The 25,768-nt window shown below is 34.6% G+C and overlaps 2 protein-coding genes across 2 annotated transcripts; one reads left to right on the top strand and one right to left on the bottom strand.

The window, feature by feature from the left end:
• The first annotated feature begins 2,949 nt into the window (after window positions 1–2,949).
• LOC110688956 (granule-bound starch synthase 2, chloroplastic/amyloplastic-like) lies at window positions 2,950–13,620 on the top strand. Its single transcript, XM_021865706.1, has 8 exons — window positions 2,950–3,689; window positions 6,547–7,210; window positions 8,403–8,467; window positions 8,913–8,990; window positions 9,083–9,190; window positions 10,140–10,184; window positions 11,168–11,341; window positions 12,235–13,620. Exons 1-8 carry the CDS (start codon window positions 3,342–3,344, stop codon window positions 13,189–13,191), a joined length of 2,439 nt encoding a protein of 812 aa, XP_021721398.1. The 5' UTR covers window positions 2,950–3,341; the 3' UTR covers window positions 13,192–13,620.
• Window positions 13,621–15,453: 1,833 nt separating this feature from the next.
• LOC110688955 lies at window positions 15,454–25,719 on the bottom strand. Its single transcript, XM_021865705.1, has 9 exons — window positions 25,393–25,719; window positions 23,321–23,453; window positions 22,059–22,110; window positions 21,861–21,936; window positions 21,678–21,760; window positions 21,213–21,309; window positions 19,843–19,888; window positions 16,753–16,847; window positions 15,454–16,615 (listed from the first exon to the last, which is right to left on the bottom strand). Exons 1-9 carry the CDS (start codon window positions 25,448–25,450, stop codon window positions 16,314–16,316), a joined length of 942 nt encoding a protein of 313 aa, XP_021721397.1. The 5' UTR covers window positions 25,451–25,719; the 3' UTR covers window positions 15,454–16,313.
• Window positions 25,720–25,768: the final 49 nt, after the last annotated feature.

The following is a 25,768-nucleotide window of genomic DNA, read 5'->3' as shown; positions in this document are numbered from 1 at the left end:
AAAGTAAATATAAAACACTCTGAAATTATTCAAAATAACACAAAAGTAAATTAAAGTAATAAAAAAGTAAATCAACTTAGCTTAAAAGTGTACTGAAAATTAATTGGCTTTTGATTTGTTTTGTCATCATTAAACTTGATAATTTCAAAAAAAAAAAAAAAAAAAAAAAAACCATCTTTTCATGATCACAATACCAAGATTGATTAGAGACTTCAGCTCTATTATTTCTACCTCCAAATTAAAGTAAATATGAAACACTTTAAAGTCATAAAAAATGTCACAAAAATAAATAAAAAAATAACTATAAAGTTATTTTTAGTTACACAGGACGTTTGACTTCTATTATCTATAGTGCAGCAGCTATTATCAGAATTGATAGATATGACAGTATAAAATAAAGTAATGACCCGATTGGGATTCCAGATGACTCATTTGCTTGTGATTATTTGAAATTGCAATGGAAGTTGCAACACAATATTTAAAATTGGTGGTGTTTTGCAAATTTTTTTAATAAAAGGTGGTTATATGCAAAAAAAAAAAAAAGATTTAAAAGGTATTTTATACAAAATTTTCATTAAATAATTTATTGCTATTCAATTGCTATAATTTTATTAATAATTAAAAATGTTATCACTTAAAGTTTGATAATTAAAGATATTATCACTCATAGTAATACTTCGTATCTTTAGTTATCATCAATATTCTAGTAATTAGGGTTGGCAAATGGATCAGGTCGGGTCAGGTTCGTGATCGGGTCAACTGATTTTTTGGGTCAGCTACCCCCAACCCGAACCTGATCCATTTAACTTTTTGGGTTGAAAAACCCAACCCGAACCTAATATTTTCGGGTTCGGGTCAACCCGATATTAACCTTATTTGACCTGATTTTTTGTTTGGTTTTGAATCAGGTTGCTTTAATTTGAAATTGACTTGATTTTTTTCTTCAAATATTAATCTGATATTAGGTTCAGTGATTCAAATAATAATCTGATATTAGAGACTGTATAAATTTGGAAAACCGTAAAAATTTTATCAAAAAAACAACAACAATAATAGAAATTAATAACAAGATTTTTAAGTGTATTTTCTGGCAATTTAACATGAACAACAACAAAAATTTAAAAGCAAAACAATACAATAACATTTAAAAAAAAATCAAAATCAGCAAACTCCAATAAAAATTGATGAAGGTTCTGTAAAACTAGCAACTTGAAACTTGATGTCCATGAAGGAGAAGAAGACATGAAGGAGGAACACTTGCAACTTGCAAAGGATTTTAGGAATTGATTGCTTGAGAGTTGAAGAGAGAGAAAAAAATGAAATATGAGCTGATGAGTGATGAGAGGAGTAGAGTTTGAAAGAATTTAGGGGTCGTTTGGTTCACTAAGGGGAAAGGGAATGACTAAGAGAAAGGGAAAGAGGGAGAATGGAAAGCAACTCCCTTATTTATTATAGGTTGTTTGTTCACACTTCACAAAGGGGAAAGGGAATGAAGATTGAACTTCACTTGGAAGTACCAACTCACTGCCAACAACGAAACTCCAACCACCCTCCTCCCAGCGGCGCCGAGCTCCCCCACCCCCTTCGTCGGTCCCCACCCCTCCCTGCCGGCAACCTACTCCCCTCTAATTTCCTACAACACCGCCGCCCTCCCTCGTCCACCGCGCCGCCGCCCCTTTTCCTTCTAATTGTTGATGTTGTCCCTCTTCTCTCTCTTTTTTAAGTGATTTTTTGATAGATCAAGTAGGTTGTTTGTTAATAGAGTGCCATATGTTGTTTTTTGGGTGTTTGGGGGTTGTTTATGGGTTTTTTTTGTTGAAATGGTTAGGGTTTTTGGGTGGTTTTTGGAGTAGTTCTTGTAGTGGTTTTCATGGTGGGTGTGGTGATTTCGTGGGTAATGAGTGGTGAACGTGGTGTGTGAGGGTTAATTCCAATGAAGTTGGGTAATTAGGGGAAGATGAATTTTTTCCGGGTGGATTTGGGTGGATTCGGTGGTTTTAGGTGGTTTCGATGGTGGTTTGTTGGTAGCAGCAGGGGCGTCGACGATGTTATGGTGGTTCTGATGGTGTTAGGGTAGCTAAATGGTGTCTAGGCGGTGGTGCTGATGGTGTTAGGGTGGCTGGATGGTGTCTAGGTGGTGGTTCTGATGGTGTCAGGTGGTTGGATGGTGTTTAGGCGGTGGTTCTGGTGGAGTCATGGTGGTTAGATGGTGATTAGGCGGTGGTGTCGGTAGTCAGTTGGTGTTTTCAAGAGTGGTCAAGGTAGTTAGAAATTTGGTCAAGGTAGTTGGGTGAAGAGGAATTTGGGGGTTTGAGTGATTCCCTTGGGGGGATGGGGGGGGGGGGAATGAAGATAGAGGAAAATGGGGTAATGGGAGGGGTAAAGGGAATGATTTATTTTGTCTATCAAACATCAACAAAGGGATTCATGGTAGTTGATTCCCATTTCCTTTGTTGAATACCTCCAACCAAACGACCCCTTAGGGTTTTAGTTTTAATATGGACATATATGGCTATATATGGGCTTGGGGGTGATTTTATTAGTTTTCTTTTAGGTTTTTTTTTTTTAAAAAAATTACTTATCAATGTTCGATTATCATGACCCAAAAATATTTTCGGGTTAAGTGGGTCATTTTCGGGTTGGAATTTTCAACTTTTACCTAACCCATTTATTTATCAGGTCGGGTTCGTGTCAACCTATTTAACTTTTTTTGGTCAAAAATCTCAACCCTAACCCACTATTTTAAGGTCGGGTTTATGTCGGGTCAGCTTTTGTTAGCCCTACTATTACCGGTAGTAGTTTTACATGAATTGCAAACAATCATATTGGGCTACCTCACAACATCATCATTGGGCTGGCTATACCTAGATTCATTGGTATTCCTTTATACGGACCCACAATGACTGTGATAGTGAGAGAGTGAGAGTGTTGAAAATTCATTTTTCTTCCTCACTTGTTCCTCAATCACACAGTACATTTTTTCAATTTTTCTGTTTCTCTTTTTTCACAAATTATAAAAAAAATCAATGTACTTTTTTTCTTCCTGCAAAAATCGACCTCATAAATTCCCAGGTTTTTCATGATCTTCTAATGTTGTGGGTCCTCCTTTCTTAACCAACGTGTTCGTGACTGCTGAGTTAACTCGTTCTTCTTCTTGGTTTCTGCAATTCACTGTTCCCAATATCACCCACTTTCTCTCTCCTCCCTTCTTCATCAAATTCCACTTCCAATCGAAATTTCAATTTCTGGGTTTACTTCCATTTCCATTTTTCTGAACTGGGTCACTGTGATTTTACCCAAAACCCTGAACTTTTCATTCACGCATTTCGTCGAACACTGAGATGGCGTCTCTAAATTCGTTTCCTTTTACCATTGAGACGAGGTGTTTGCGCCATAACTCAATTGGGCCTCACCCTTTGGCTTATCAACGGCGAAAGCCTTTGGATTGCGGTGGTTTTCTGAAGTTTTTGGATCATAATGGTGATTATGCTCATGGGAGGTCATCCTTGTGCTGTATGAAATCAGTGAATGGGTGTAGGAGAGGAGATTCATGGGGTTTTAATCGGTTAAAGGCGGTTTCGAATGATTCGGGTGAAGGGGAAGATAGCAATGAGACTGATGATGCTGTCCAAGCTACAATTGAGAAGAGCAATAAGGTTCTAGCTATGCAGAAAGAGCTACTTCAACAGGTATAAGTTATTGTTGCTTTGTTCACATTTCTATTGTTATTGAAGTCGGTTTTGGTGCCTAGTTTTAGACTTTTATACCTCGTTTACTAAAGCTACTGAATCCTCATTGAAGTCGGTTTTGTTCTAGTCTTGTGCTATCTTGATGGTGATGAGAGAGTGAGTACCTAATAATGAGGTTTTTACATATGTTATTGTAAGATTAGGTAGCGTAAAGGTTATATCGTAGTGGAACTTGTTTTCTGTGTGACTGATTATTGATAATGGTTACTGCATCCGTTACATATTATGTGCAACTTTTGAATTTTTATATCTTACAAATACTATTCAAAAGTTGCGCATAATATATACTACGTAACAAAGGTAGTACAATGTTGGTAACCTCATTTGTCATGACCTATGAATGCCTCCTATCACACCGTTGGAGGGCCGTGAGAATAAAAAACATGGTTTGGAAAAATATACTGTGACATCCATGAGATAAGAAAGACCATTTGGTGAATGAACTTTGTTTGCAGTTATGCGGCTTAGTTGGTTAAATAACTGGTTTTATGCTATAATCCTAGTGTAAGAGTGAAATTAGTTAGTACTATTCTATGTAATCTAATTTTAAGTAAAAGTGATCTAGGTTACTAGCTACTACACCTTAAACAGAATTGTTTACTTATCCAATTGGTTTGAATGCCTTAATGTTAGAATTCCTGCCCTTGGAATTTGTTTCTCAACCATCCATTCTTGTGTGAAGTTAAACACCACTCTCATTCGGAAACCAATCTCTTAAAATTCCAACCTGTACTCCTAGTTTAACACGGAGACTGGGCTCAGATTCTGAGTTGAGAAGATTCTTGGAATATTGAAGTTATTTTGGTATGCTAGTGCATTCCTTCTGACTCACCTATGTGGTTCTTGAAGGTATTAGCCGAGCCATGATGATTATGTTGCATAGTGGCGAATTTAGGATTTCTAACTAGGGTTAGCACTACGCATTAGATAACTAGAAAAAAACTTAAATAGCTAGAAACTCATTATAAATTATTTAGCTAGGTTATTGCATCATACAGCTATCAACCGAACAAAATGGGTTAATTTTTTTATAATGCCTGTCTTGTCGTATACTACTATACTCCCAAGTGCCTAATTTTGAGTTTTTACTATTCACATATACTACTTTGACTTGTTTTTTTATTTTGAAAAAGTTATCATTTTGACTAATATTGGTGCTTTATCCATACAATTAAACAAAATTATGTGAATACTTTTTATAATCATAACAATGTATAGTTTCCCAATATCAACTTTTATATTTTGTACTTGTTATATTGTAAGATATTATCGGTTAAAGTTCTTTGTTGGCACATGTACTAGTCATACTTGAATGTTGTAGCATTTATTTGCATTTAGTTTTTTTTTTTTTTTTTTTTTTTTTTTTTTCGGTTTGCAAATAATGAATACTCTAGTTTTCAATATACTACAATCAAATTAAAAAGTACTCCCTATTATTCATAAGTCAAAGTTTTATATGGTTACCGTTGTATACTTGTCTGTAAGATAAAAATTATCACATGTTATATTTTTATCAGCATTTCAATGTAAATTTTCATAAATATTGTTACTAATATATAACTGAATATATTAATGGCTAAGTACGAGCATTGGAAAACATGTTATGAAAATGAGAAGAAATTTATTGTAAAAGGTGTTATGAAAATGTTAAATTTGAGAGAATACAAAATGGACCTGTTCAACCCAAACCAACCCAAACCAAGAGGAGGAGAGTTGGTCCATAAACAAGGCTAAGGAGATTCCATACTAAAACCAATTGGTGATAGTAGGAGTAATCCTCTACCTTATAAAATGGAACCATCCCTCCTCTTTCTCCAATGTGGGACACTCACAAAGCGGGTTTACAATGGGTTTCAATTGAAAACATGAATTACAATGCATAAGGGAGTATTCTAAATTAATAAGCTAGTTTTCTTTTTTAAAGTGTGGAAATGAATGACTAAAAAGGTTTCTTAAAAAGAAAAAAAACTAAACTTGTAGCCTAAAGGTGAACCCCTGACCTGCACACATACAACAACTAGTGTCATACTTCCCACTCCACCAGAGCGACGCTGTTTATGTTTAATAGTAAATAGTATTTATGTAGAATCTGTACTGCTGTATGTTTCAACGTATTATTTTTTTGAGGGATAGCCCCAATGTAGGTCCTCCACTGACAACGCATTTCTGGTATGAGGGAATATGGCCATTTGTTTCCATTACATTGTGGCTTAGTAATTAGTATTTTCAATTAGTGGACTAAGCCGCTCTTATCTAATACAGCTGTATTTTTAGATATTGCTGATTTACATATATCTATTTTGATCTTAACCTTAACGGGTCAAATTTTCAAATAAAGATTTTATGTATGAAGGTTGAAATAAAAGGAAATAATCATTGTATTTGACCTATTTGGAACACCACTATGGGTGTAGAACTGTCTCACAAGTTCAGGATTTGTCAAACATGATTCTCAAGCAACTCAATCCACCCTTGGAACTCAAACCACTCCTGAATAATCTGCATGCAACCATGAACAAAAGACGAAAATCTGTTACAAACTAGACATTGATGGCTGAAGCTGGAAGCCTTGAACTTAAAATTTGTGTTTGTTTATGTATCTGTTCTTTGATTGGTATATCTGTAATACTGCAAAAATATTGAAGGAACTTATATTTAGCCTCAGGTATTGTCGATTGGCATGTATATTTACTTTTTCTATTGTGCATGACTGTTTAACTAATATATCCTTCATCCCTTTAAAATTTGTTAACGTAATAGGATGAGTATATCACTATATTGTCCTCCTAATGTGCAGATTGCTGAAAGGAAGAAGCTAGTTTCTTCTATCAAAAGTACTATGATCAACCATGATGGAGAACCCTTCACCAAAAATAGTGACAACTCTTCTCCAAAGGTTGATGATGATAGCAAAAGTCAAACGCATGTCAATAATGAGAATAACAGCAGCACTGTTTCGAGCAAGGCTAGTAAAGACCAACTGCCAACTCCTGTTAATTTGTGTGAAGATAGAAAAGAACAGGGAAAATCCCCATCAAACATGGGTTCCTCCGTGCGAAAAGAAGTCTTGACTAGGGCACCAGAAAAATCTCCATCTAAGTCTGATGGAAGCTCAAGTTTTGGTAAAGTGGATACTCAAGTCTTGCCTAGGACACCAGAAAAATCTCCCTCTGTAAGCTCACGTTTTGGTGAAAGGGAAACCACTGAAAGCTCATCACGTGAAAGAACTTCAAATGGTTTGAATACATTAAAGAAATCTGAAGAAAATTCTATGCAGCCAAATTTTTTGTCAAGGAGTTACATTCCTTCTAGTGTTAAGGATGAGAAGGAAAAACAGTTAGAAAATAATGAGCAAGTGTATCATCCTGTTGGGGAAGAAACAAAGCCACCCCCTCTTGCCGGAGCAAATGTGATGAATGTGATCTTGGTTGCTGCAGAATGTGCGCCTTGGTGTAAAACAGGTTTTTATTTCCCTTGAGAACTTAAGCTAAAAGTACTTGTACATTATTGCATCTGGCACAAGCCTATATAAATTGCAAATGGAGGTCCCTCAAATTTTACATGGAATGTAGTATGTGAGTGCCCGTGAACTTGTGTAGCCTCAACCAAGTATACTTAATTTTATTGTGCACCGAACTCTTGGTAGTATTGAGAATCATTTAGAACATCTGAACATCTGGAATTTAAAATAGGGGAGCGATCAGGTTAGAATAGGTCTATATGTGAGAACCCGTACTTCTGTATATTTAGTTTTTCTAATGGGCATGACTAATATTTGTTGATGTAATAGGATGAGTATACACACACACACACACACACACACACACACACACACACACTCCGTCCCATAATATAGTTCCCGTTTATGTTTTTTCATAGTATTTAAGAAATAGGAGGAGAAAGTAGATAAAGTCCATTAATAAAAGTGAAAAGTACAAATATAGACAGAATTTAGAGAGGGAAAGTGGAGAAAAGTACAAGGCATATGCAAAATTCAAGGGTAATGAAGGAAGTAGAATGAATAAAGTTAAAAAAGTGAGGGTATAATGACCTTTACATATTATCCAAAAATAAGAATAGGAACAACATTTTGGCTTTCCAAAATAGGAAAACAAGAACTATATTATGGGATGGAGGGAGTATATATATATACACACACACACACACCCTCCATTCCATAATATAGTTCTCATTTGTGTAATTTCACGAAAATTATAATTATACATGAAGTACATGAAAAAAGGAGAAAAGTGCAAGACATGTGAGTTGGACAAATAATAAATACATAAATGAAGAGAGTACATAAAAGTAGGTGAGGGCACAAATAATAATAAGAAATGTGAGGGTTTTTGGGTAGTTTATTGAATAAAGACAAAAGTAATAAGGGTATTATAGATATTTCGTAGTGTCTAAAAAAGGGAAAAAAAAAAGTGAAATAGGAACTAACATTTTGGGGCACCCAAAAAGGAAGACAATAACTATATTATGGGACAGAGGGAGTATGAATATATTCTTGGTTTATATCTTTTAATAGTAATAAGTGTTGCTGAATTTCTTTGTAATCAGTTTCACAAATATTCTTGTTTTCACGTTCGCATGCTTGTGTGTGCATGTTTTTTGGCTGCATAAAGTAATTGCAATGAGTTCTCATAGGTGGTCTTGGAGATGTTGCTGGGTCCTTGCCAAAAGCTTTGGCTAGGCGTGGGCATCGAGTAATGGTGAGACAATCCTCCTTCTCTGACTCGTAAAATGTATTGGATGTTTCATTGAAACTAATTCTAATTCTATAAATTTGTGCTGAAGTTTTAGGACTATGTTCAGTTGATGAAGAAGGTTCTTTTCTCTAACCTTAAATTCTCAATTCCAGAAGTTACTGTAGAGTGTATACTATTCTAGACTCAACTCTTTTCAGTTCTATAGATTGATTTTATGAGCTATGACCTTTCATACATTCTATCAAGCGGGGGTAGTTTGTCTCATGTTTTGGTCTTAAAGAAGCTCCATTCAGACTTGGAAATTCAACAAGTTATACTCCATAATGACATGCCTGCGTCTGTGGAAGTGTAAATTTTGTAGAAAATTACATATCTCGGATATTATTTTTCAATCCTTTATTTTTATTTTTTTTATACTTCTGTTAAAGTTTTTTATTTTACTTTTCAGGTTGTGACACCTCGATATGGTGACTATGCTGATACTCACCATACGGGAGTGATGAGGAGATATCGGGTGGATGGCCAGGTAGAAATATGGATAAGCTGTAGCCTGCCCTTCAGAAACTATGGCAATTAGTTCTTATGCTGTTTCAACTCAATTGATTATGGTTTTTGCAGGACATAGAAGTAAATTACTTCCAGACATACATTGATGGTGTGGACTTTGTATTTATTGAAGCCCCAATGTTTCGTCATCTGAATGATATATATGGGGGTAGTAGACAGGTAAAGAAATTGATGCTGTTTCAGACAATCATGAAATTTTACTTTCTAGTGTTTGGTGTGTACTTTTAAGGTTTTTAAGAGATGGATTCTATTATGTATTTTATTTCATCCTCTGCATTAATGCCCTCTAATTCAGTTTCACAACAGCTGTTTAATTGCTTACTGATCCATACAACCATGCAAAATATTTTAAGATAAAGAATATGAACACAATAAGAAGGTTTTACTTCAGTAAACAATTGGACATGCATGTTTGAGTCAGTTTATAAACAACGACATATAGTTCCCCAAAGTGATATTTTCCCAGTATGCCTTTTAAGGCAATCAATTATCTCATGCAGCTTTTGTTTCAGCACATAGGAATGTTTATAAACAACGACATATAGTTCCCCAAAGTGATATTTTTCCATTATGTCTCTAAGTCAATCAATTATCTCATGCAGCTTTTATTTCAGTACATAGAAATGTTTTCAAGTAGACAGTTACTGGATATTCTTTCCAGAACTTTCACATATGGAACTTACAGTTTGTTTGGATAAATAAAGGGGAAGGAAAAGAAAGGGAGGAGGAGAAGAGGAGGGGAGGGAAAGGAAGGGGAGGGAAGAATGTTGAATTTTCCTTCCAAATCTCTCCATTGTTGGAGGGATCAATTTCCTACAATTTAATCATTCCATTTCTCTCCCCTCCAATTCCCTCCCTTCCTCATTTGCTATCCAAATGAAAGATACTTCATCTCTCCATTTCTCTTCCCTTCCTTTCCCTCCATTTCCTTCCATCCAAACTCACCGTTAATGTGTTCTGGTTAGTGGTTAATTAGAGTAATTAGACCCTGTTTTCCAATTACTTGAATGTTAGAATAATCATTTCTGATATTTGTGTTGAATTTATATTATTTTCCTGCTTTGTTATATGATGTTCCTGATTTTCATTCATATCACTGTATTTGTAGGACATTTTGAAACGTATGGCTTTATTTTGCAAGGCTGCCGTTGAGGTATAATTCAATAGCCTTGTTTTACGCTTTTCATTTTCTGCTGTTCCTGTTTTGGCTGTAATGAAGGATACGCATATTGTGAGCTGGACCTTATATAAAGCAGTAGTTGGAGGTGCAAGTAATATATCTAATTTAATATGAAATTTTCTTTTAACATTGCAGTTAGTTTCACTTAGCGATACTAATGATCCATGATCTCACTAAGCGGTTTTTCCATTACTCCACTTAAGCTGTTTTTATTGTCTATTTTCCAAATATTCTCTTTTCTCTTTGAACTAAATTTTGTCAAAACTCAGCTTGACAAACACTGTGAAGTGAATGGAATCTAACTAAACTATGGCAACACTATCTTTTCTGTCTGGAGTCTGGAGAAAAATTTTGTGCTCTATGTATATATTTGTAAGTCATTTTTATTTAATGTGTGTGCACGTATATTATGGATCTTTGTGCCGTTGGTTTTAAGAGTGCAACTTTTGTGGAAAGCATGCTTGTTTATTTATCCAAAGAAAAGAGAGTAAGTTAAATATGAATTTTAATGTAAGTTTGAGAGGGAGAGAGAGAGAGAGAGATCCATTAATATTATATAATGTTTACCAAGAATGGAAAGATTCAAGAAGGATAAAATTTGATAGAATGGCTTAAAACAAAAGTGGGTACATGTAGAATAGAGGTAGTTTGTGTGTGTATTAGTGATTATTGAGGGATGAATAGAGTATTATTTACTGCCAATCCTATCCTAGCTCAAATTTGAGCTTGAAACTCACTATTTATGCTTAAAAACGTGTCGACACGTGATACCTATTTAGCCTACCACTAATGTATCACACTATTACCTAAGGCAGCTACAGCCTACAAGTGAAGATTTTCTTGTTGGTAGGTCTAGTAACATCAATGTTTACATAACCTCTCCTGGAACTGATTGATCCACAGAGATTGCCTTTGATTGTATATAACTCTGATGAGCAGAGTCTTGATTTTTCCAGGTTCCTTGGCATGTCCCTTGTGGAGGAGTGTGCTATGGTGATGGCAATTTGGTTTTTATTGCAAATGATTGGCATACCGCACTGCTACCAGTGTATTTGAAAGCATACTATCGTGACAATGGCCTGATGATGTACACACGATCAGTCCTTGTCATCCACAACATAGCACATCAGGTATGCTGTAATTGATGGGCTTGAAATTTAACTAATTTTTTGAAGTTTGATTATTACAGCTGCACCCATAATTGTAATATTGTATACCTCTGCTTGTCAATACATTGTTGCCACCCTCTTTCAATGTTTGTAATTCTGTCAATCTTAAAACAGTCGCAATGTTTGCATGGTGATGTTTATTCCAGAGAATTTAAAGCCTATTACATAGTGTAAAATAATGCTGCATAATATATGGCTTCTCTCACTGAAGTTTCTTTGCACATTCTGGGAAGCATTTCAAAATCTTTATTTGATACTTCCTCTGTTTTTAAGATAAAATTACTTTAATCATTACACTATTTAAACACTCTGCTTCTTTCATTCTATCATTGTACAATATCAAAATATCAATTTTTAAAAAATATTCTGTTACTTATAGATTATTAAAGATATTAATTGTTGAAAACATGCATTGGCAAACTTGAAAAGAGGAGTAATCCAAATAAAAAAAAGAAAAAAAAATAAAAATAAGATAGGCCTTCTGCTTCCTTAACTATTCCATGATCCATATATGCATTTAGAAGCGTCTATATTGTAACTTAATCGGTTTCTCCAATTCTCATATCTAAGCTGGATGCAACATATTCGTGTTCTTCACGATGATTGCTTTGCAGCATCTTATTTTTGTGGAAACATGAAGTTTTCCGTACAAATCATTATGTGAGTGGCTCCTTCCTTTTGGCCCAAATGTGCTGCAACCCAACCCTAGACATGTCATCATCTTTGACTTTGTGTGTCATGATGAACAAGGTCCACTTATAAACAATGCTAAACATTACTCTTTCCATGCTAGACGAGTTAAGATCTGATTTTGTATTGACTTCTGAGTTATTTAACCAATTGTTCACTGTCAGGGTCGGGGTCCTGTAGATGATTTCTCCTGCGTGGATCTTCCACCACACTACATTGACTACTTCAAGATGTATGATCCAGTTGGCGGAGAGCATTTCAATATCTTTGCTGCTGGTCTCAAGGCTGCTGATCGCATAGTGACTGTAAGTCATGGGTATGCATGGGAGCTGAAAACTCAGGAAGGCGGTTGGGGTTTAGATGGGATTATCAGCGAGAATGATTGGAAATTAAGAGGCATAGTGAATGGGATCGATGTGAATGAATGGAACCCACAATTGGATGTTCATCTACAATCTGACGGGTACATTAACTATTCCCTTGAGACTCTGAAACCTGGCAAATCACAGTGTAAGGCAGCTCTGCAAAAGGAGCTCGGTTTGCCTGTTCGAGATGATGTTCCATTGCTTGGTTTTATTGGAAGGCTAGATAACCAGAAAGGTGTTGATATCATAGCAGAATCAATTCCTTGGTTAATGGGCCTAGATGTGCAGCTAGTCATGTTAGGCACAGGGAGGCAGGATCTGGAACAGATGCTCAAGCAATTTGAAAGCCAATACCCAGATAAAGTAAGAGGATGGGTTGGGTTTTCTGTGAAGACGGCTCACAGGATCACTGCTGGAGCAGATATATTACTTATGCCTTCGAGGTTTGAGCCTTGTGGGCTTAATCAGCTATATGCAATGAAGTATGGAACTATTCCTGTTGTTCATGCTGTTGGTGGACTGAAAGATACTGTCCAACCTTTTGATCCATATAGCAACTCTGGTCTTGGCTGGACATTTGATCGGGCCGAGGCACACCGCCTGATTCATGCTTTAGGCAACTGTTTATTGACATTCCGTCAGTATAAAGACAGTTGGGAAGGTATCCAAACACGAGGGATGACACAAGATCTTAGTTGGGACCATGCTGCCGAGATTTATGAGGAAGTCCTTGTTGCAGCCAAGTACCACTGGTAAACTGTTGGGTTACTATTGGAGTACCCCTTTGGTTCAGTCCAGGTGCTCTGTCAACACTCTTTCAGAGTGAAAGGCGGTTGTTTCTGATCATGGAGGAACTTGAATATATGGAGTTTTAGGTAAATATTTTTCTGGTTAATATACAAGTTCCACGCCACGTATCTGGTTGCAATCTTTTATTCTGAGAGTATTCAGATCTTTAGAGACTGAAAATTACAAATGGGAGTGGCTAACAGCGGTGTAATGTGCTCACTAGTCTATTGTAGAACTAACATCATATAGCAGACATTAAATACAGTTGAATAAGTCTAGTGCTTGCCCTTGTCAGTTGATCCCATTGTTCTATAAATAAATTGTAATACTTGTATAAATCAATGTTAAGACCTTCAGTCTTGACATCAATTAATCCCCTACTGGTGTTATTTTTCCTTTCTTTTGTATCAAATTGGCTCCGGCGAAGTGGAAGGTGACTGAAAGAATAGTGACGTGAGGTGGTGGAGCGATGGGAAGCACTATGAGTAGATGGGAGACGACAGTTTTCCGTTTTTGGTTGCTAATGATTCTTATCTGGGCCATGGTATGATGATAATTCTAATACTAGTGACTTGGTGAGTAGTGACATTATGATTTTCTATATTATAATTTAACATTTCACCACCATGCTCCAAAACTCTAATACTAATTTTTTTTTTTCCTCAATTTATTTATTTAGTTTTTATTTATATATTTATATACTTGTATAAGAACCTACCAAACCTATCCCACTACTTTCCTAAAAGTTTTTTTCAAAAGACGTTAATAACTACTCACCTAATAAAAAAAATATTTCTAAACTTTAATTCACATTTTCTTCACCAAATTCTACCAAATTTCAAAGAGAAAAATGTGAATTGAAGTTAAGGAGAGCGTTTTTAAAAAGAAAAATCAAGGAAAAAATCAGTCAAAAGGATCAAAATAAGCGGGGATTTTTAAAATAAATGGTAATTTGAGCATTTATTTAATTTAAGGGGTGATAATTTAAAAAAAAAAAAAAACGGGTGGTTAGTTCGAAAATAGTTCCATTTTCGGATGGTAATTCAAAAATTTTCCTATCTATAATTGTGTAAGAGTAATTAAAAAGTTGATATTGTGAAATTATTTATGAGACGAATCCAATAAGATCTCACATAACTATATTTAGCTTAACGTATAAATCATATTATATGGTCAAACAAGAGTGATGAATAGTGGAAAAAGTTCATTGTTGCAATATTAATAGAACGGAGGAAGTATGTTTTATTAGGGCTGACACGACACGATAACCCGACAAGAAATAAGCGGGTTTGGGTCAAGTATTCTCAACCCGTTTACATAATTGGGTCAACACGAACCCGACACGAAATTAAACGGGTTAGGTTTGGCTTGAAATTTTCAACCCGAAACCGACACGCATAATCCATTTATTTAAATGGGTTGAACGACAACCCGCTAACCCAAACCCGACACGCTTAATCTATTAATTAAGTAGTAGAAAAAAAAAAGAACAAAAATTTTATTCTAAACTTGTATTTTTGTAAATTGCCTTGGCACCATGTATACATTTAGGTAATTTTTGGTGGTTAATTTGGCGAATAAAATAGATTCCAACTTTTGTAAATTAAAATTTGGCTGTTAATTTGGGACAATTCTTATGTATGGTTGTGCTGCTAAAGCAACCAATTTAAATTCCTATAGTACTTTTGCTAAAATTACTAACTTTAAACTCTTGTAGTATTTTAATTTTGAAATTGAATACTACCTCCGTTAATTGTTATGTGCAACTTTGAGATATTATTTGTGAGATATTAAATATTCCAAAGTTGCACATAACATTTAACGGATGTGGTATTATAGTTTATTACATATTATATGGGTAAAAGGTTACACGTGTAACCTATTTAATAAATGGGTTAGGTTTGGGTCAAGATTTTTCAACCCGTTTAAAATAAATGGTTTAGATTTGGATCAAGGGTTTTTCAACCCGTTTAACATCGACACGAACCCAAACCTGACACGACCCGTTTGACACCCCTATGTTTTATGATGTCCAAGTAGTAAAGAAAATATACTAGTATATTAGTATATATATTGTAAAAGTGATACTAAGAGTCAATCTACAGATCAACGCTTGACAAGTGAACAAAACATAGATGATCAACTTCTGAAAATCTTTGTTTGCCTTTTGTCCAAATTAAAAAAATAAAAAAAATAATAAAATAAAAAGCTTCTAATAAATGCACGAAATGATGCAGCCTGCAGTGAATTTCAAGGACTACCTCAGGCAAAACTCTAAAATTAATGTACAAGCAATAATACTAATACAAAAGGGTGATTACTCACCTAGTTTTATCCTTTGAGATTAAAAAAAAAAAAAAAAAAAAAAAAAAAAAAAAAAAAAAAAACATATTGAACAATATAACAACTTTTTTCCTAAAAACTCACTATCATCACCAAAAATTTTACTAAAATATCACTCCAGTCTTAACTGTAAGACTGAACAATATAACAACTTTTTGACTCAAACCTAATAACAAGAAAGAAAAATACACAAGGGTATTGTCAGCAGTGCAGAAGACCAATTGCCGGCGAGCAAGCAGGCAGTCTTCGTGCTTCAGGGACCTCTATTTTCTAGCTTGCATTGACACCACATGTGAATCTTCAATGATGAATATGAGCTCAAGAATTTCCATGCCATCATAACATTGAGGCGAATAATATGTAAGAGATGTAGTATAATGTATAATTCTGATAAAAACATACAGCAGGCAGGGTATTGCAATTACTTCACCAGGCCATGTCTCCACAGATTTGATCATCATTGGGGAGGAACTGAGGGACTTGCTAGTAACAGGGAGCTATCACTGGCCTTCACCAATTGCATAAGTTCACCAATTGAAATTTAGAAAAGATAGAACTATCCACAATGCAAACTAAGAGATTTCAGTATTTTGCCTATTGTGAAGGTAATAAATTCTATCCCAGAAAACTCATAGACAAACCTATAGCCAGTACCAGTGCCACTAGTTTCGTTAATATGAATATGACAAAAATATGAAGGCATCCCTCTATCATGACTATGTACTTCAAGTATATGATACCCTCTGCTACTGATTCTGCACAGGAGATGAAAAAAGAGCAGAGAAGCCCTTTGAAAGTCGGCCTTCAGCTGTGTGAAGAAATTTTGACGAACTCAATGGATTAACTGTAGCAGTGTGCAACCCTTCATCTAAGCCATTTGCAGTCGGATGGTCTCCACATCTCTGGTGCTGCTGCGGCTGCGGCTGCTTCCTTCGCTTGCAGCTTATATTGGCATTTTTCATTTTTGCAGGTAGGGAGTTGATATCCAAATCAGTTTCCATTAAGTCCAGCCGGAATTTCCTCTTCAAACCAGGCAAGTTCTTTAATCCTGCAACACAAGCAATTAATAATGCATCGAGATTAAGCTACAAAGGGAATATAAAAAGAGGAATTGGGTTTGGGGAGGGGGGGGGGTCTCTTGGCTATTTCATTATTAATTTATACTGATTGCAAATGCATTTATACCTGGAAGAGGCTCTTCGAACATGGATGATTTGCCCTCAGGATCATCACAATCACAGGTGATGTTGTGACGGGTGTGGTTATTGGATCCAGTAATTCTACACAGCATTTAATGGGTAAAGGTGAGCAAAAATATACAGGAGGAAAAAAAGTTTTGAATGATATTATAAGCAACAAAAAAGAGTCAAAAGAGCTATATGAACCAGTCTCCCTATAATGGGTATTAAAGATAAGTCAAAGAAAACCCATAGAATGGTACACCAAGAATATACTAAAAAATGGCATTGTAGATAAATTCGATCATGATTCTTCTAATTAAAGCTTCATTTCACCTGAAGATCTTATTTGACCATTTTTGGTTTGGGATGACACTGGTAGCTTTGATCTGAACTTCTAAAATATATCAAGTTTACCTTTAATTGTCTTGCTTATTTTTGCTGAACTTAATAAATCAAATGTGAGAAGACTAAGAACAAGGCCCGAGAAAGCATTTATCATCTTAGATTAGGTAAGCTCCTACTCTAAGCAACTTTTTGGCGGTACCCTGAACGAATAAACTTTCCTGCTGTAAATTAACCTATTCCATTCAAATTGCCCTCTTTGAAATTCTATAACATTCCTATTCAAGTGCAAATGTCAGCTAAAAAAACATATAGAGTAATTAATTGCATCAAAATATAAACTTATATCAAGAAAAGATATAACAAGGGGTATTCAGGCCATTGGTACAGCTCAACCATCAACACTGGGCAAACTAAATCTAGGCAACCTCCTTTGTGCAAACCTAGCCATTAGCTAGCCAGGTATTGGTTGTGTGGTCCCCCCCAACACACATGCACTCAATTTTCTCAAAATTCTCATCCACCTTCTAAAAATCACTTTAGTATCCTTTTCCTTATATCTTCACACGACATTCCTAATTCAAATCTGGCAAAAAAAAAGAAACAAATCTAGAATACATCTGGTTCACAACAGCTTATATGTTTCAAAAAATCTTTCATGATAAAATAATAATACTATCTCCGATTTTTATTAGTTGCAACTTTGGAATATTTTATATCTCACAAATAATACTCCAAAGTTGCAACTAATAAAAATCGGAGGTAGTAATAAAAAAAAAGGAAGGGAATGGTTGTGGGGGATAACATATTTTTCTAAATTGTCTGTACTAGCGGACATTATTGGATGATTTTTAAAGGGTATGCTAACACACCACCAGGTGGGGGGGGGGGGGTGGATTCGTAAGGGACAAATTTAGTTTTATTAAGCATACACAAACAATAGTTTGGAAATTAATCAAAAAGTTTAGTAATCAAGATAAGGAAGCAAGATTGCAGAATAGTACATGAGGGCCCAAGGCAGAATCCTCACTATTTGCTAATCTCATCAAATGACGATTTAAAGCAATTTGTAACAAAGCACCATTTGGTATTACGATAAGCCCTAACCGGGTAAAACAGACTCCAATAAATACCATAATGAAAAAATGATGCCCTAAACCCATCCTCAGTCTAGAACTAACATATCCAATTTGCCGATTGACAAGTTTAGGTTGCAAGAAAACAATGGCGTCTAAAAGTGGGAAGTAGAACAATAATAAGATTGCAGGGCCACTGCATGGTCACCATATCTGATCATGCATGCAGAATCCAATAAATTCAGAGGCACGAACAACAGTCACAAGCAGCAAAAGTGGCCAACAGTAATGAGATAAAGGGTAAGAACAGGCTTCAAAATGTAGAAATGAAGAAAAGGGGAGGAGCACAACCCAAAAACATTTTCCATGCGGTAAGCCTTGTACGTATCTAGCTATACGTATGGCCACATTGGTTTATAAGAGTAATCTTCATTTATGTATGAGTGACCGAGTGACCCCATTTATTCATAAGAGTATACTCATTTTGTCCATAAAGTAACCCAATTTATTATACGAGTAATATCAAGCAATTTAAGAATAAGTAACCCCATTTGTCCATTCAAGTAACCCCTATTCTTTTGTTTTAAAAAATGAAAGAATAACTCTATTAAATAACCCTTTTTACCATTTAAGTAACCTACATACATCAAGGTAAACCATTTGCTCATCATCGTGACCCCTATTACTTAATTTACTGCCTTAAACTTACCTCCGTTTTTTAAAGTTGACACGTATTCCTTTTTAGGAAGTTTATTTTTATTTGACATGTTTCCATTTTGGGTAAGTGTTATACCTTGCATTTATTAGTAACCCCATTTGCTTCATCATTTTCTCTCATATCCTTAACATGTGTGCCTAAATTGAACGCGACAACTAAATAGAAACAGAGGAAGTATGTGAAGTGGGCCATTGTTGGCCACACCATGTGAAGAATTTATGTACTACCTAATAAAAAATAGCCTAAAACCTTCAATGATTTCATAAATTGACCGACCAATGTTACATTGTGGTACTGTATGATGACTTAGAATATTTTTAAGGAAAAAAAGGAAAGAAAGAAAAATTTTGTAACGTGACTTGCATCTCAAAATAGGAAAATGTAAAATCTACACCATCTTGTCCTAGAATTCTCCCTTTTTCGGCACGTAAATTTAATTTTCATATTCACTATACCCATATTCATTTCTCTATTCTATATATTATTCTTAATCTTTGAGTCAATTCCAACTTTGAAGTTTAATATAGGCAAAAGAAAGTATTTCTTTAGAATGGGATTCCTTTCGATCTAGCCATCTAGGTTCAACTGGTTTGTAATAGCTGAATAAAAACACATCATAACTCTATAAATCTAGTGATATTATGAAAAACAGAATACAGTACGTTTGGGGTTGTGTGGGGAACATAATGTCTTAGACGAGGAAAAATAATTCAGCGCTGTATGGTATAATTACAAGACTGATAGTCTGATAACACCAAAACCCACTACGTTACTACCAGAGTACCAGCCAACTTTGTGGGAGTCAATAGCAACTCCAGCTCCTTCACCACTTCACCAGTATCAATACGCCCCAAATACCACATAATTGACATAATATAAGTGACTGTTTCATACTTACAAAATGAATGAAAGAACACATTTACGAATCACAAAGTAAATATTGAGATAGATATCAAACCTGTACATGTGCTCAACAAAGTCATCGATCAATGTAGGCCAAGCACCTGAAAATAAATTAGCCGAGAGAGTTATTTTGAAATATAACTTTATTTCTGAAAAATACGAATTATTAATGTTGATGAACAAGAGTTATCAAACAAAATAGAAAACGAAAAGCCAACTAATAATATAAGACTGTTCTAGCCTCGACTGTTTTCTAATTAATCCTAGTCATAATTTCTATGTAGAGTAAGTAATGGAAACAGACTTTGCATCCTTGATCGACTACTTTCATAGAATAATTTCATTCAACAAAACCTGTAAAATTCCTCCAACAATCTTCCTACCCAAATAATATGTTATTTCTCCCACCATTAATAGAGAGAATCATTCAGTGCGCTAGAATCTGAGCTCGAGAAGCCTCCATTCATAGCTTAAATCAAATAAACCTCTCACTCTGATATAGTTTTTGGGTTAACCAGTGTGTGTTCTTTGCTTTTAAGTTTTAGAATACTACATCCGTTTCTTTTTATTGCAACAAAAGATTATTTTTTTTGTCTTACAAATAATACGCCTTTGTTGCAACTAAAAAGAAACGGAGGTAGTATATTGTTGTAAATCAATAAATTTGGGATTAAAATGTGAATCAATAAATTTGTTGCAGCTAAAAAGAAACGGATGTGAATTAATAAATTTAAAATTAGGCATATGATTTGGGACAAGGTATCTAAGAAATAAGATTTAAACACGGAAATATTCCCATAATAGATCCTAACTCAATTGAGAAGAACTTCTCTTCATATATAGAAGTATTGTCTAACTTAGTGATTAGATTTGCTTGATTACTAAACAAGTCATTCGTAGTTCATACTTCCATAACACTAAATGTCACAAATCATCATACTTAAACACTAAATATGAAGCTATATCAACTCAAAGATTAAACTTCTAGCATATACAAATAACATCGGCTACCAATTTACATTGCAAAACCATTAATCTGCGTATGATTAAGTGTGAAGCCATCAACTGAACAAATGACCATTGAGTATCAGCTTCAGTAAATCCATCACAGCCTTACAAGCCTCCAAGATTGCAATCTCACACAACTAAAAGAACCCCTTTGGATCTTATCTAAATTTTAATAAACGTAGAAAAATAACTAGAAACTGAATTACTAATTTAAGACATAGAATGTGTAACAAGGTTAATAACTATGCAGCACAATGTAGGATAATACACAACTACGTAAAGTCCACCACACAAAGTACTTTAACAATCTCAGCCTCATGAAAAGACAAAACCCCATAAATTCTTCCTGATAATGCTTCAAAAACTGAACATAATGAAATCAAGTTAAGCTAAATAAGGAATTCCGGAAACCACTACCTTCAGGATCATACCCTTCCAGATCTTCATGTACACACCGGCTGAAAGCCAAAACTTGACGCCAGGTATCTTCAGAGAGATTGTGCTTCTGGTTCTTCTGAGATTACCCATTTAACATGAGTACATAAAATGAAATCCACAACTTTCATGCCAATAGGAATTAGAAAATCAAGCCCAAGATAAATAAGCTTAGCAGGAGGTAAAATACTAGAATGTACATTGATTTACATAGATCCATGCTCTTTTCACGGCAGATCTTCAACAATGACAAGCAAATTAAACAACTAACAACAAAAGTAATTAAGTATATACACAGACATTAGTGAATAAGCTTCCATTAGACATCACAAGACCACAGTAAATCTGACACACAGAATAACAGACCTCAAAAATGACTACTGGACTTAAAGATGAGAATGATCTATACATCTAGAATTCGAAAATGTCAAAGCAAGATCATCCTACCTCAACAAAGTCACACCACTGATCAAGTAGCCTAAATCTTCCAGAAAGGACTAACTTCCATGCATCTATTGCCCTTCTTACAGCTAAAAGACAACAGAAGAAAATCCACGAGGAATACTTCTATCTGTTAAGGCATCAGAAATACAATATGATATGGAACTAAGGACCAGGAGAAGTACTTACTGATGTTCTTTTGACCACTTTCACGACACATGAAGAATACAAAATCATAGAAATTAGAAAATTCTGAAAAATCCCCCTAGAAAGAATAGAGAAACATATATTATCATATGCAGGTATTAAAAACAATCCCTAACGACAATAAAGTGCTCTTTTCTTTAAGATTTGGGGGGTGTATTTAATGCAAATATTAAATCTTACCATTATATTTAAACGGGACATGAGCTTGTATAATTCAGCCAAAATCGAACAGCTGCCAGCAGAAGTTTATAGCACGATAAGGGAAATAATTGAATAACTAACTAGGGTGAACAGAATTACAAAAGCAATCAAAACCATTGAGTGAACTTAAAACAAATTGATTGAAATGCAGCCAATTCACCTTAGTAGAAGCAAAAGAGCAATTAGTAAATTCAACTTTTATACATTCCTTGAGCCAATGACCCACATTGGAAACATTGTAACCTTCGTTGTTGGTATCGCTAGGAAAATAGATACAATACTGGACAAGAATTCAACATGTGGAAGTATTCATTCATATTCAACCAATTATTTGGTAGACACAAATTTGGCATGTCAGCATCATTTCTGTGTTAGGAATATCCATTAGGATGACTGTAAGGTGTCATCCATGATCCCTCCCTGAGGGGCAAAGAGAAAATATATCAAGCCCTTAACACTATCTAACACCCAACCATAAAGGACCAGCGACAAAATTAAGATGATTCCCTCGAATCCATGATCTAATCCACAACACCAAGATCAACATTACTTCAATGCCACTAAAGTGGTTCCAACCCTAAAATAAAGAAGAGTATATTTAAATCATCGCTGCTACAATGCAAAAAGGCTATTTCAATCAACTTCTTGACCCAAATCAGTAATAATCTACTTTAATTGGTATTCAGGCTCTACTGAAATAGACCAATTCATAATCTCATCTGAACTAGGCAATTTGCAGTGATGAAAGAACATGACATCTTTCATATTTTTTTTCCAAAAAAAAAAAAAAAAAAAAAAAAAAAAACCAAATGTACACCCTGGTCCTTGACAACCGTCAATTTCTTTCCTAAACTCAGCATATTAGTGGCCTTCACAATTCAGCTAAAGAGATATTAAATGTAGTAGTGGAATAATTTTACAAGGACTCAAACATTAACATCTAACTCAAAGGTAAAAGCCAGCAAAAGCATATATTCAGATATTTACTTGAGAAATTAATTTAAAACAAAAAAAACAGTTACAAATATTGGCTCATGACTAATTTACAGAGAAATTAATTTAAAACAAAAAAACAGTTACAAAAACTGAGTAAGATATTATTAACAGAGAAATGCAACACAATGCATCCACATTTTAAATTTACAGAATTCATAATCTTTTTTGTTCAAATCATGCTTGGGCAAGGATGTTTTCAGTCAACTTTATTCCATATTATTGATTAAAGACTCTGTAAGATATACCTCATAATCATGCTTGATTCCACCATTTTTGAGAGATGGAATGTTGCCTCCCGTATATTCTTGGCCTTTTCTAAATCATTATCTAACATGTTGCTCGCTTCAGTGCAAGAATATACGTTTCCTGATCTGATATCTGACAAACAAGCTAATATTAATAATAATAAAAGCTGGAAGCAATAAATAACCTTTGAACCCTTATGAATAAATAACATTGCACATTCTATAAAGATGGATTGGGCTGTCACGAACTTAGGTTCACATACTATCTCCAAAACCCCAGCTGTCCCACCGTAATAATAAAATTTCCACGTAAACATCATAAATTAGAATATCCCCTCCTGCAGGAGAAAAGAAAAGAGGGAAAAAAAAAAAAAAAAAATTCCATTCAAAACAGGAATGCAGTATTGAATTGTTTTTATGCCAAATTCTACCACACTAGAAAAAGGAACCAGTAATTTACTTTGGTCAATCGAGTGGGCTAGCTTCTTGGCAGCATTGTGGTTTGTGTACTAATTTTGAAGGTAACATATCATCAACTTAATCTATTGGTTGATGGTTGATAATTAGTACAGCTCACCAACAGATTCAGAAGATTTCACTAATTTATCAATATCTATTATGGAAGGAGAGATTGTTCTCGGGCGCAGCGTACACCCATGAGTATTTTGTACTCATTCTGATGATTGTTTTTCATTCAATCATCAAATGAAGAGCAAAAACTAACATTGAGTTAGTTGGATGCACCCGGATGTATATAATAAATTATATTATGGAAGAGTTCTAAAGATTTCTTGGAACGTTAAAAGCACATAAAAGATAATACTTTTAACTTCCCTAAATTCCTAAAAAATGATAACACTCTTGAGCAATTCACTCTGATCAAATAACGATTTGGAACTGCCGCGAATTTAAAAAGACAAAACCAATGAATGCCATTTTAACAAAAAGATTAACTCAACTAATCAATTTCCCAAACAATCAAATATTCACTAATTCACCCTCCATTAACCCCATGATAAGCAAACAAATTCAAAAACATCCAAGAAACGATAATCAGTCCAAAATTCCACTAAACCTTACTGAGGTTCACATACTATCTCCAAAATCCCAGCTGTCCCACCGTAATAATAAAAGTTCCACGTAAACATCATTGATTAGAATATTCCCTCCCGCATGACAAAACAAAGCTTCCATTCGAAACAGAAATACCGTATTGAATTGTTTTTATGCCAAATTCTACTACACACTAGAGAAAGAACCAGTGATATACTTTGGTCAATCAAGTGGGCTAGCTTCATGGCAGCATTGTGGTTTGTATACTAATTTTGAAGTTAACATATTATATAACTTAATATCTTGGTTGATAATTAGTATAACGCACCAATAGATTCGGAAGATTTCACTAATCCATCAATAACTTAATCTCTTGGTTGATAATTAGTATAACGCACCAAGAGATTCGGAGAGAACTCACTAATCCATCGACAACTACTACAGAAGATTCCACTAATCCATCAATAACTTAATTTCTTGGTTGATAATTAGTATATCGCACCAAGAGATTCGGAAAGATTTCACTAATCCATCAATGACTACTACGGAAGAGTTCTTGGAACGTTAGAAGAATATAAAAAATAATACTTTAAACTTCCCTAAATTCCTATGTAATTTTAACACTCTTGAACACTTCACTCTGATCGATTAACGATTCAGAAATGCCGCGAATCTTAAAATACAAAACCAATGAATGTCATTTGACAAAAAGATTAACTCAACCAATCAATTTTCCAAACAATCAAATATTCACCAATTCACCCTCCATGATGAGCAAACAAATTCAGCAACATTCAAGAAACGCTAATCAGCCCAAAATTCTTTAAAAAAGAAAAATCAATAATCAAACCAACAATCAGCAAATTAAGCAGAATTAATCATCTCAATAAAATCAACATCAAAATAATGGAAACATAAACAATCATCAAGTAAAACCCCAATCATCAGCAACAAGAAAATCGACAAAGAACAGTATAAATTCCAGAAAATAAAAAATGATTTTATGAAATTGAAATTACCGCAGAATTGCCGGTAGATATGAAAGATATCAAATTGGGCAGAATTAGAGTAATCCATGATGAGATTAAACTTAGGGTTTCAATTTCATGAAGAAATCGGAGTAAAAATCGAAACCCTAAGCAACCCAAGCACGCCAACGTCACCTGTATTTCGCTCTCAAAGTTTTCAGAGTTGAATTGAGTTTCTCTCTCCTCTCCTACTGTTTTACACTACTAAGTACTAACGCTTAAAGTTGGAGTCGACTTGAACAAGCAAAAAAATAGAAAATAAAAAATAAAAAATAAAAATGCATTGCGTGTATTATGAGAGGACGATGATATAACCGTTGTTTAGGTTGTATTTTGATCATCATCACTTTCTTATGTAAGTGTTAAT

The sequence above is a fragment of the Chenopodium quinoa genome, unplaced genomic scaffold, assembly GCF_001683475.1.
Source record: "Chenopodium quinoa cultivar QQ74 unplaced genomic scaffold, ASM168347v1, whole genome shotgun sequence".
In the NCBI taxonomy this organism is placed as follows: domain Eukaryota; kingdom Viridiplantae; phylum Streptophyta; class Magnoliopsida; order Caryophyllales; family Amaranthaceae; genus Chenopodium; species Chenopodium quinoa.
The sequence above is the reverse complement of the archived record's forward strand: the minus strand, read 5'-3'. Positions and strand labels throughout refer to the sequence as shown.

Excerpts from the sequence above, each read along its gene's own strand:
- LOC110688955 (XM_021865705.1), bottom strand. The coding sequence starts at position 25,450 with ATGGATTACTCTAATTCTGCCCAATTTGATATCTTTCATATCTACCGG. Across the intron at positions 21,937-22,058 it reads TGTCCCGTTTAAATATAATG|GGGGATTTTTCAGAATTTTC; the intron begins GTAAGATTTAAT and ends TATTCTTTCTAG. Across the intron at positions 21,310-21,677 it reads AGTGGTGTGACTTTGTTGAG|AAGAACCAGAAGCACAATCT; the intron begins GTAGGATGATCT and ends GGGTAATCTCAG.
- LOC110688956 (XM_021865706.1), top strand. The coding sequence starts at position 3,342 with ATGGCGTCTCTAAATTCGTTTCCTTTTACCATTGAGACGAGGTGTTTG. Across the intron at positions 7,211-8,402 it reads TGCGCCTTGGTGTAAAACAG|GTGGTCTTGGAGATGTTGCT; the intron begins GTTTTTATTTCC and ends GAGTTCTCATAG. Across the intron at positions 11,342-12,234 it reads TCCACAACATAGCACATCAG|GGTCGGGGTCCTGTAGATGA; the intron begins GTATGCTGTAAT and ends GTTCACTGTCAG.